Source organism: Penaeus chinensis, chromosome 41, assembly GCF_019202785.1.
Source record: "Penaeus chinensis breed Huanghai No. 1 chromosome 41, ASM1920278v2, whole genome shotgun sequence".
NCBI lineage: Eukaryota > Metazoa > Arthropoda > Malacostraca > Decapoda > Penaeidae > Penaeus > Penaeus chinensis.
Window position 1 is genome coordinate 5,911,260 of NC_061859.1, and position 12,500 is coordinate 5,923,759.

At 40.3% G+C, this 12,500-nt stretch overlaps 2 protein-coding genes across 2 annotated transcripts in view; one reads left to right on the forward strand and one right to left on the reverse strand.

Annotated features, from left to right (window-relative positions):
• The window catches only part of LOC125047670 (facilitated trehalose transporter Tret1-2 homolog), a 5,557-nt gene extending 478 nt beyond the window's left edge, over positions 1–5,079 (forward strand). Inside the window, exons 2-4 of the mRNA XM_047646010.1 lie at positions 1,332–1,628; positions 1,955–2,093; positions 3,536–5,079. Of these exons, the coding sequence (XP_047501966.1) occupies positions 1,338–1,628; positions 1,955–2,093; positions 3,536–4,749 (1,644 nt within the window). The 5' untranslated portion in view covers positions 1,332–1,337 and the 3' untranslated portion in view covers positions 4,750–5,079. The remainder of the gene's footprint in view (positions 1–1,331; positions 1,629–1,954; positions 2,094–3,535) is intronic.
• A 195-nt stretch (positions 5,080–5,274) lies between these two features.
• Positions 5,275–12,500, reverse strand: part of LOC125047732 — an 8,080-nt gene continuing 854 nt past the window's right edge. Inside the window, exons 3-4 of the mRNA XM_047646140.1 lie at positions 11,312–11,467; positions 5,275–5,818 (exon numbers count right to left, since the gene is read on the reverse strand). Coding sequence (XP_047502096.1) covers positions 5,589–5,818; positions 11,312–11,467 — 386 coding nt within the window. The 3' untranslated portion in view covers positions 5,275–5,588. The remainder of the gene's footprint in view (positions 5,819–11,311; positions 11,468–12,500) is intronic.

The following is a 12,500-nucleotide window of genomic DNA, read 5'->3' on the forward strand; positions in this document are numbered from 1 at the left end:
AGAGATAGGCAGGCAGACAGACAAAGAGGGAGAGGGTGACAGAGAAACAGAATTGATGGTTCGAAGTGAAATTTCTTTCCCAGATATTTTTCTTGTTATGTATTGTTATAATGTAGTGCTGTTCAATTATACTTTTGATTTAATAATATAGTCACGAAACTAATCGTGCAAAACAACGTGGTGTAGGCCAAAATCCCTTTTTTTATGATTAATTATATGAATGAGTCAAGGAGACTCAACAAAATGGGGGCTGTTAGCACTGTGTGTGTGTGTGTGTGTGTGTGTGTGTGTGTGTGTGTGCGTGTGTGTGTGTGTGTGTGTGTGTGCGTGTGTGTGTGTGTGTGTGTGTGTCTGTGTGTGTTTGACAAGCGACATACAGTATGGCGTTGAGGATGGCGCATCTCATTATCTGTAACCATGCATATGAGGAGTCATCTACTACCGCATAAAAAAAAATGTAGCCTTACCGATTTTTTCATTCTCTCTTTATTTTTTATTGTTTTCTTCTTTACTGTCTCCGTCTGACAATCTCATCCCCTAAAACCCTGAATTTACCTCGAGTTAACAAATGTTGTTATACGAGAAGAAATTATTGTAATTTTATTTTTTATGTATTTTAATATTATGATGGGAGTTATTTAGTATGACAGCTACTACTGTTGTTGTTGCTGCTACAACTACAACAACAACAACAACTACTACAACAACTACTACTACTATTACTACTAAAACTACTACTTCTACTACTACAACTACTACTACTGCTACTACTACTACAACTACTACTATTACTACTGCTAGTACTACTGTTTATACGACTGCTACAGCTGCTGTTGTAATTACATCAGTTGCAATTATTACTACTATTACTACTAACTACTAATACACCTAGCCAACACTTAGATTTCATCATTTAAAATGGCCCTATACATGCTATAAATTAAATGATCGTTTAGTTGTTGACTAACATTATTTCATATCCTAAGAGCTTATCTGAGGCATATTGAGTTTTATATGAGTATATTAACAATGACAAATTATTATTATTATTTCATCGTAATCCTTACCTTGATGACTAAAAACTGACTTCTGATTTGCCCTTTACTCCAGTGTGCCAATTTATCTCTAAACTGACTTTTTTTCTTTTCAAAACGCTGCATTTTAACAAAAAAAAAAAAAAAAAAAAAAAAAAAAAAACTATGATTTTATTATATAGGAGTGAAGATTAATATTTTCATTTTGATTGATTTTGATTCGGTCTCGTCGGCAATGCTCAGCCTGGGTAACCATACCATATAGAATTCATCAACTGTGATACAATTTTTCCCCAGAGTACCATGATGGGCAAATATAACCTGCACTTGCGGTCATCGAATTCACCCAGAGACCCCGTTATAACAGCTGCGGTGAAGGGTATTGAAAACGATGCTTTTGTGGAACAAGACTCATGCCAAAACGAGCAAAACGGCCGTTGTCATGTATCCAGTCTTCAGATGACGTCGCTCGAAGGACATACAACAGAGACGGACGTTGGTGTACTCAAGGCCAGCGAGGGAGGCCAGAATGCAACAAGTGGACAGCATGGAGACCAAAAGCGAGCGGAGACACGGCCCAGAATTTTGACTCAGGTGAGGTTTTGTGTCCACACGTATACTTTTGTCTCAGGGTGTGTACACGCATACATACGCACGAATGCACACACACGTACACCTATATATGCATATGTACGCACATACGCGCACACATACAAAATACATATGCCCCACCCCCACACACACACATACCCACGCACACACACACATACACACCACCTCACCCAACCCCACCCCCACCATCACCCCCCATCCTCCATCCTTCATCCTCCACCTTCCACACCTCCACCTCACAACACAACACGAACCTCACGCAAAGAACCATCCACAAACAAGAATTAACACCCTTATCGAATCACCAGGTGGCGGCGACGCTGGTGATGGCGTTCGTCCACATGGGTATTGGAGCTGTCTACGGGTACACGGGGGTCACACTGCCCGAACTGACTGACCCCGACACGCAAGACCTATTACTCAGCCCGTATGAGGTCGCGTTCTTCGGTAGGGTCGCGGATGTTGTTCAGTAGCTTTGGTGTATGAAGTAGGGGGAGAGGGAGAGTGGGAGGGTGGGAGGGAGGGAGGGAGGGAGGGTGAGAGAGAGAGAGGGCGAGGGGGAAGGAGTGGGAAAGGGAGGGAGGGGGAGGGAGAAACAGGAAAGAAGGAGGAGGGAGGGAGGGAGGGAGGGAGGGAGGGAGGGAGGGAGAGAGGGGGAGAGGGAAGGAGGGAGGGAGGGCGAGGAAGAGGAAGAGGGTGGAAGGGAGAGAGAGATAGAGAGAGGGGGAGAGATGTAAATGTATCTATATGTGTATATATATTTGAATATACATATTAAGATATGGTTAAGGTATAGTGTTTTACCATTCAGCTTTTAGTTAAATCTTTGAATTCCTTACTGCACCTTACATATTTTTTGTTTCTTTTTACTTTTTTTTTTTTTTTTTTTTTTTTTTAGCTTATGTATATGTTCTACATTAACATAGTATCTAAGAGCTAATTTGCATGAAATCATCAGACTTGACTGAAATAATAAATCTTATTTACTCTCGCTGATTTTCAGGATCACCTCCTCAACAATAATTTCCTTAAGAAAAAAAATCACCGTCCTACATAGGGAATATCAATGACATTTTTATTAATTTTATTTTGCTTCCAACATGAGTAACAAATCAAAAATAACCATACGTAAATTCATAAGTAAAAAAAAAAAAAAAAAAAAGAAAAAAAAGAAAAAAAAAAAAAAAACTAAACACAAAGAAAGTCTGTCAGAAAAGGAGACACCCGTTTTGAAATCCACATTGTATCACATCTTCCTGTCTGAGGAAGCCGAAGAGAAGAAAGTTATGAGGAGAACAGCCTTTCCTTTCTCCTCATTCTCCTCACACCTGAAGATGAGGACTTCGATGCTCTTGTTTCATCCAATAAACATTTTTCACGTGTCCAGTTTGTTTGCTGCCATTTTGTCAATACAGTGGAGCTTTTTTACCACGTACAGAAGTACTACTACTTGTAAAGGTAGTATCAGGTGTAGATAAATAAATCAATGTTAAGTGTTATTAGCTTTGTTATAATTATAATGTCATTCGTCATTTGGATAGAACTTAATCGTTTTTTGTTGTTGTTGTTTTTTACTTTCTTGTCTATATTTAAGTATTATCACACTAGTGTCTTCCTGTATGCGTGCTTAATTTTGCACTATTTGTTTTATCAGAGATTTTACACTATGAAGTTAATATAAATCCATGGCTGCTACATATAGAGTATTTTTCTCTCTCTTATGCATATGTTTACTTCTTTTGGGGATCAGATGGTTATCCATATCTAATACTATATTACTCACAAACATAATATGAGCATCACCTAACTGATTCTCTAGCTCCTTAATTTTGTTTTGTTTTTATTTACTTTTTCGATTTTTAGACTTCACTCTTATCTATTTTTTTTAGCCAGCCTCTCGGATCTAGGCGGGGCGTTCGGATCCGTCTTCGGTGGAGTGCTTTTGCTGAGGCTTGGTCAGCGAACAACCTCGTTACTCGGACTCCCCATCAACGCCGCCTGCTGGCTCGCCATGGCCTTCGCACACTCCACGACGCTCCTGCTTTCGATGTGGTTCGTCCTGGGCTTCGTCACGGGGTTCCTGTCTCCTGCCGCGAGTATGTACGTCTTGGAAGTCTCCCATAAGGACATACGTGGCCTCCTGTTCGGGATCGTCACAACCGCCCGACGATTTGGGATTATTTTCGTGTTCGGGATGGGTGGGTTGAGGATCGGATGGCGCGCCGTCGGCTTCGCGAGTTCGGCCTTGGTTGCCGTTCCTCTGCTCGGTTCGCTCTTCCTGCCGAACTCCCCGCGATGGCTGGTCACGCGCGGCCGCTTCGAGGAGGCCAGGGACTCGCTCTCGTTCTTCAGAGGGAAATCCTACGACATTTCCTCCGAACTGGCTTCTATCACCGAGCAAGTGGAGCGCAGTCAAAGGCGCAAGAGTGGCTTCAAAGACCAGGTGCGCATGATGATGGAACCCTCCACCAGAAAAAACATGGCGCTGATGGGTTTCTTATCGCTCCTAACGCCCTTCAGCGGCATCGTGGTGGTTATAGGCTATGCAGTTCCGATTTTACAGATAAACAAGGCAGATATAGACGCGTACATGAGTGCTCTCTTGACTAGCGTGGTGTTTGCCGCCGGAACTGTGGTTCATATCTGCATCGTCGACCGCGTAGGCCGAAAACCCCTTCTGGTTGTTTCCTTCCTGCTTTGTACCCTCTGCATAGCATCCTTGGGTGGATACTTCTATGTCCGGACCACAGATATAGACGTCAGTGCATATGGCTGGGCCCCCGCCGCCTCCATGATCGCCTTCCTCTTCCTCGTGGGCGTCGGGGCGCCAGTCATCAACATCCTGCAGGGAGAACTGCTACCGACGTCCGTGCGAGCTACGGGCATTTCGGTCATTCTGATATTCATGTACCTGGGCAGTTTCGCGTCGGCGTTCACATACCCCCTGATCTCTTCCACTATGGGTGTGCACGGGGCCTTTTGGATATACAGCGGAGTTTGCCTTACCATAGCAATCGTTGGCGCCGTCTGCTTACCCGAAACACGCGGCCGTTCTCTCGAGGAGATTACGAAAACCGCGCCCGCTCAAAGCACCGAAGCGTGATTTGAGTTCACAATACTGGGATTATTAAAATTGTGAAAAAATACTCATTATCTGATTATCCAAGCGTTAGTTATTTCATATACATTGTTTATCATTACTGAACATTGATATTTTTATCATTTTTCCTAACATACTGTTAAGCATTGTTATTAACGCAGTCGTAACCTATCTAAATTGATTAATCTACCTAATATTCAATAATTAAGTAGGTTGCTATGGATACATATAAACGAAATACACATACAGACTTCACAAAAGGAAAAACACATTACAAACAAACCCATTCAGACCATTGCATTTCCTCATTATTTAAGCTCTCCCTTGGCTATCTATATCTCTATTGTTTCTGTATCTATCTGTCTTGTATGCCTATGCAATTCCCTTGTTTATCTATCAGTATCTCCCTTGTTTCTCAATTGCTTCGTTTTGATTAAGCCTTCACCAAAATGGTATGACTTCAGAATTGCATTAGAATTGCATCAAATATACAGTACTCCTATTGTAGACTTTATCGAAACGTATTAATTATATTTAACTATTTATTAATCCTATGAGTATTACAATACATTGTCTCCATGCATTTTCCTCCTTATCTGTAAGGTCGGTATCATTCCTTAAATTTCTTTTCATTTTCATCCGAACCTCTCTTTGTCTTTGATTTCAAAATAAAATAAATCGATTTCAAGACTGTTTTGAATATGAGATTATATTCACCTGGTGTTATTCCATCTTATATTCAGTACTATTACAATGATATAACAGATTGTGAAGGTTAGTACTGCTCAATGTCCGAATAAGTCCCACCTGACTGGATTCGAAACCGATTCGCGTTGACCCGATTAGTTGGTTAGCGAAGATGGGTCAGAGAAAGCAGCGTTGCTTGTCTCTGAGGCTGTGTCTGGCAGTGTTAAAATGTTGATGGGATCTGTGATTTCCGAAGTTTCTGGTGGCGAGGATGTGCCCTGTTGTGTTTGAAACTCCTGTCCGAGATCCGTGGGTTCCGTTGCCGTTCTTGAAGGAGTCGGTGTAGAGGCAGAAGAGGTCTCGTGGGCTGCGAGGCTGGTCGCTTCTGTTCCAAGGAGAATTCAAGTAATTAGTATGCAAGCCGAAAATATAGTTTTTTGTCTGTCTGAATGTCAGTCTCCCTCTCTCTTTATCTTTATCTGTCTGTCTGTCTGTCTGTCAGTCAGTCAGTCAGTCAGTCAGTCAGTCAGTCAGTCAGTCAGTCAGTCAGTCAGTCAGTCAGTCTCTCTCTCTCTCTCTCTCTCTCTCTCTCTCTCTCTCTCTCTCTCTCTCTCTCTCTCTCTCTCTCTCTCTCTCTCTCAGTCAATCTTTCGTCACCATAGCCATAGGTCTCCCAAGAACGAACAAATTGTACTTCCCCACAAGTGCAGGTGGGGAAGTGCTAGCAAAAGCCAAGGTGTTTGGAAAAGGGAAATGCACGAATGTCATTGTGTTCGACGTGCCAAGGGAAATTGAAACCGAAGAAATGACGTCGTGCAATGAACGACCCATACACGTCAGGCGCGTGAAAGTAAAAAGACTGATGACCCAGAGAGTCATCATAACGTACGAGAGGGAGTTATCCCCAAAAGTATTCAAATGGATGAGGGCATGCTACCCTTTAGATGTGCTGTCTTCAAATCAGACCCCATTTTGCTCAAATTGTTCGAAGCGGGGACATGGAGCACGTGCTTGTCCGCGAGACGCACCGCGATGTCGATACTGAGCTCTTCCTCGCGAGAGCTTAGAATGCGGAGAAAAAAAATCTGAAGGAGAAACTATCCCTCGGAAATGAGTAAACTGTCGGCAGGGGCACAATGCAAATTCTCCTACTATCCAAAGATAGGAAGGTAAGCAGCCCAAAGAAGCGGGCAGCCCCTCCTCCTAGGAAGTCTCTCCCAGCCCCTCGCCTTAAAAATGATGTGCAGGAATTCCCACACCTGCAGAGGTCACCTCTGATGGCCCCGGCAAAGAAAGCCATGGCACCGACCACGGCACCAGCACCGACAGGAGTTAAGGCCCCCTCAACTCCAGCACCAACCCCAGCACCAGCTCCAGCACTGACTCCAGCTCCAGCTCAGCTCCTCACTATAGCAGGACAAGCGAGAGTCCAACAGTGAAATGAAGGATCTGTTACAAATGCTGCTCAAACAGATGGAGCAGATGATGTGCATGATGCAGCAACAGAGGGTTCAGCAATCCCAGTTCCAGGGGGAAAAAAAAAATTGCGTTTCTCCTCGAACAACGGCAGCCTCAACCTGCATTGGGCCTTGGAAATGATCAAATGATCAGCAATGGTTCCAAATAATCTTTTGAAATGTATTACCTGGAACATCAACAGTTTATGGAAATGCAAGACAACCCTCTCTCAGTATCTTCACTCTGAATATATTGATGTGTGTTGCCTTCAGGAAGTCAAAACTGATGCTTGTTATACAAAAATTACATGATACACCTATGACAAACCTAATATTGCTAATCCTTCTACAAGAGGACTTGTATATACATTATATGCATTGAGAATATCATTCTATCAAAAGTGATCGATGAATAAGGTGACAACACATGTGCCGAATATGTTTAAATATTTCTTGATGGTAAAACTATCACCATCATTAATTTACATAACCCACATGAGAGTGAAGTTGTACCAAAGCCTCCTTATTGCGGGAGGATTTTATTGCTCATCCTCTCCTGGGCTATAAGGGAACCACCATTGGCAAAAACATTAAGGTTTATTGTGACTATCTCCGAAACACTAGTGACCCTATACACCTAAGTGGCAAATTTGATTATATAACTATACAATCAGCACACACTTCCAAGCACTGTGAAAGTTATCCCATTTTTAGTCAGTGGGGCTGGCTGCTGGTATGAAGACATTTCAATGAAACTCTTTCAGCAAATCGGTAACATTACTAATCAACTCCACCCCAGAAACCCTGTCAAAGATAGGTCCCCATCCTTCAGTGCCAAACGAGCACATCACCTGAACAAAGATCCTGAAATGAAGCTACTTAGAAAACTTGTAAGGTCTACAGTAAATCAGCTAAAGCACTTGGGAAGAATCCACTGCCAAGCTAGGGACCTTGTATTCTTTAGTAAAAGGCTTAATGAAGTAATAACTCAAAAGTGGGAAGAGAGATTGTATGCCTGGGTAGAATCGATTGACTCCACGACTCCCATGAAAGGATAGCTTTGTCACTCTTCAGGAAATGCTACGAAAAATACTCTCTCGATAATATTCCATTATCCATATGCGGGTGCTCCCTTAAGTTAAAACACAAAAATAAAAGTGATTGTCCGTGGCAACTTTTGGATGAGGTTGATGCACCATTGAAAAGTCATGAACTTTTTGCAGCCATTATGACTAGCAAATCCACTGCACCTGGGGATGACGGAATCACTTATGACATCACCCGACTCCTTGCAGAGGTACATGTGAAGGGAAGAAATCCTCTTCTTGATTTCTTCAACTTAACATATACTTCAGGCATCTTGCCCAATGCCTGGAAACAAGCTACCATTATTCCCATCCGGAAACCAGGATGTTCTGATAAATTTAGCCCAATTTCTCTGACATCCAGTCTCTGCAAACCCTGTGAAAGAATTCTCACTAGCCTGTTCCACCAAAGCAGGCGAGATCAAATTCATCCTACAGTCTTTGGTTTCTAAAAAGGGAAAGGAACACAAACGTATTTAGCCCAGTACCTAAATGGAAGTAATGCCGTCTATTTACTTCATATATTTCAAAGGAGCATTCGACAGAGCCTCTCCTACTGGAATCTTCCACGAATTAAATCTTGGAGTTAAAGGCAAGCTTCTCCTATCGATAATGGCATATCTATCTTTGAGAAGAGCAAAGGTATGGTATATGGTACCAAGGCACCTACAGTGCTTATGGTGAACTAGAATTAGGCACTCTACAAAGTGGAGTTTTGTCCCCTTCATTATTTAACGTACTGCTCTCTCTTTGCAAGCTCAACAGTGAGGAGACCTATGCAGCATCACATTCTATGCTAATGACATTCTCGATCAGGTCTTTGATAGGTGGGATATATTCTCCAGAGGTTCAGCAGAAAGTGTTCTTCCCTTGGACTCATAGTCAGCCCTATCAAGACAAAGTACACTTCCAGATCTAATAAACTGCCATACATTCCAAGGTTAGGTGGAGAGTTATTGCAAAAACTGACACCCAAAAGTATTATATTGTCATGGTGATTGCTCTCCGCCTCATGTCCCGCAATTCTTGCTTCACACGGGAAATTGTTCAAAACAGCAGGGGACGTTGTTTGGAGCGTTCATACTTAAGTAACAGATAAATAGGTGGCTCCCTAAGAGTCCTATGGTTAATGTATATATCCCTTGTTAGATCCATGATAGACTATGCGAGCCCAGTTCTTAGTATGTTGACACAGAATGGCCTCATACCCCTTGAAGTCTTACAAAACAAGGCCAAGAGAATCATTCTTGGTTGCCCAATGACTGCTAAAGTTCTTCTCATGAGGAAAGAGCTAGACCTCCCTCCAATTTACAATCGTATCACCCAGGTCAACACCATACTCGGAATCAGACTTCTGCAGCTTCAATCCAGACCAAATTTCCCTTGCTTTATCCAATGATATTAATTACAGAGTTCGCCATACCCGGCGCCCTTGATACTCCAATTTGATACAGTAAAACCTAGAATGGAAGGCCGAAACTGCCCAAACTATTCTCAGCTTCAGTGTGTGGAACATTGATGCTATTAACATCCTAGAAGCAACACTTACTGCACCATGGCATAGATCACATGTATATGTTCCTATTGATAAAATAACAGGGCCTAAATCCATGACTTCAGTAACAGAAGTAAAAGGCCATTACCTGAAATAAATAGATGAAATTCTCCATCCCGCTCATGGTACCCCCACTTGCGATTTAATGCCTCTACTTATCCGCACGGACTTGGAGTATTCATTCCTGACATTTCTCTTAAAGAAAGTGTACGTATTTCCAACTGGGCAAGCACAACTGATGTCGAGTCAGTAGCCAATATACCATGCCATCAAAAAAGGTAGTGAACAGCAGCGACACCTAGCTGTCTTCTCTAACAGCTAAGGTGCACTATTTAGACTTACTGCGTTTCGTCCAGGAAACATGGTAACTAGGAATAGCCTACACCAAATTTCTAGTCTATCAGAGCAGGGTATACAAGTGTCAATATACTGGATACCCTCTCATATACGAATATCAACCTGTGGCAAGGTGGTATCAGTTAGCTAAACTAGCATCCTCCCGTGAAGAACCATACTATGCAGTACCATCAGCTCTCAAACAATTTAAAAAACGTGTTTTCAGCTGTCTTCGAGATTATGAGGGCCAGGTTTGGACCACCGAAAAAATGAAGAAAAATGGACATGGTACTATCTGGCATTATGAAAGTGTTGCAGGGACATCTGATATAGACAAACCATATAAAGTCTATAATGGACTGTCTCGGAGAGAACAGGTTACAGACCACGCATGAGATATCAGAACACTACATTATGTACAGGATGCAGTTTTGGAGGCAAAGCAAATCTTATGCCATCACTGCAAAATGTGTAAGGCGCCCAAGTCGCATCATTTTACACATTACTTACTCGAAAACTGCATCCTATCAATCAAACAGCACTGTCCAGGGACCAGAACTTGATTGCATTTTATTATGGGCACTGAATTTGTCTTTATTCATATATATCTATATATATATATATATATATATATATGTATATATGTGTATATACATATATATTTGCGAGCGATTGAGCGCGCGCGCGTGTGTGTGTGTGTGTGTGTGTGTGTGTGTGTGTGTGTGTGTGTGTGTGTGTGTGTGTGTGTGTGTGTGTGTGTGTGTGTACAGCACATATACATATGTATACGAATACATAAATGTATATATATGTATATATATTTATATATATATGTATGTATATTTATATAAAGTTATAAATATATATGTATGTGTGTATATATGTACACATGTATAAATATGTATGTATGTATATGTATGTGCATATATATGTATATGTATATATATACATACATATATATGTATGTATGTGTGTATGTATATTTACATATGTATTTATGTATACGTGTATGTATGTCTATATAAATATATATGTATATATATTTATGTATACGTGTATATTTATAGATATATATGTATGTATATATACATATGTATGTATATATACATATGTATGTATTTATGTATTTATTTATGTATACATATATATTTATGTTTATCTATACGTATACGTATACATATGTATTTATGTATTTACGCATTTATATATAGTGTGTATGTGTGTTCTTACATATATTTATGTATATTCATGTATATTTGTGTGTATGTCTATATATGTGTATATACATAGTGCATGAGTGTTTGTGTGTGTATTTATGTATATATATATATATATATATATATATATATATGTGAGTATCTACATGCCTACAAGACAAGACATTCACAAAATCCCCACAAAATTAACCTTTGACCTCGTATCCACCCCCCCCCCCACTAACTCACCTGACGTAGCAAAAACAGCATGACCCTCGCCGGAGTTCACAAGGTAGCTTTCGGGTTCTGGCTCAGAGGTGAAGGCACACTGAACACCGCTTGCATTGAGTTGGACTGACACGGCCGTGCAGGCAGGTTGGACCAAACACTGATTCCTACACAGGCCTTGGAAATGAAGGAAAATCAATAAAAAAGTGGAGGAATAAATAGATGAAACAGTACATGGATCGATAAGTGAAATAGATTTTTAAGCATTTTATTTAAAAAAAAAAAAAAAAAAAAAAAAAAAAAAAAAAAAAAAAAACAGGACGATTGGTAGAGACAAAAAGAACAAAAAAGATGTAAAAAGATGAAAAAAATATTATGACATATCAAGTATTTGGAGACATATGTGATGATACCACCTTTAAAAATATATATATATTCTGAAATAGTTTTACCCTGTAAGAAGAAAGAAAATACACAAATTTGAATGAATAAAAAACGCATAATCTCATTATTTTTCCTGAAGGCCTATCAGTTAACCGACATTCCGGTCAGTATCCGCCAGACAAATTAATATACTGTATGTCAAAATCTGTATAATACATTTACACTGATATACTGACTATTTATCTTAATGTCCACCAATCGTTCATTTTTTAACATTCACGCTATCTCACTGATAATTACGATAACAATTCTGATAGCAAAATATTAGTCAGTATTTGAAATATCCTTTGTTGTAATTTATAATATTTACTTTCATTTATGATAGAGACATTAATCCTGTATTCTCCATTTAACTTTCTACTTTTCCTTGTTTTTACAATCTTGCTAAGTATTTTCCCTTCATGTTTTCGCGTTTCATTCCAAACTAATCTAACCTCATATATAGTAATCCGTATATTTATCTGTCCACCCATGCATCTATCAATCAGTTTATCCATCTATCCATCTGTACACTCTGTAATACGAATAACTGAGACTCTGAGATTTAAGTTATCTTTAAGCTCCCTGTCAATCAAAGGTTTCTGTTAACGTTATTCGTTTGCGAGACGAAACAATACATTTTATCTACGAAATGACTGTCATTAGACCGACTTGACTATATTCATTAACCAATGCTTTTCACTCCATTCATTTGGACACAAAATGGTTTCATGTGTTAGCCACTGAACTGTACACTTGTTTAGTCTTTACACTTCTCTCCATCCGG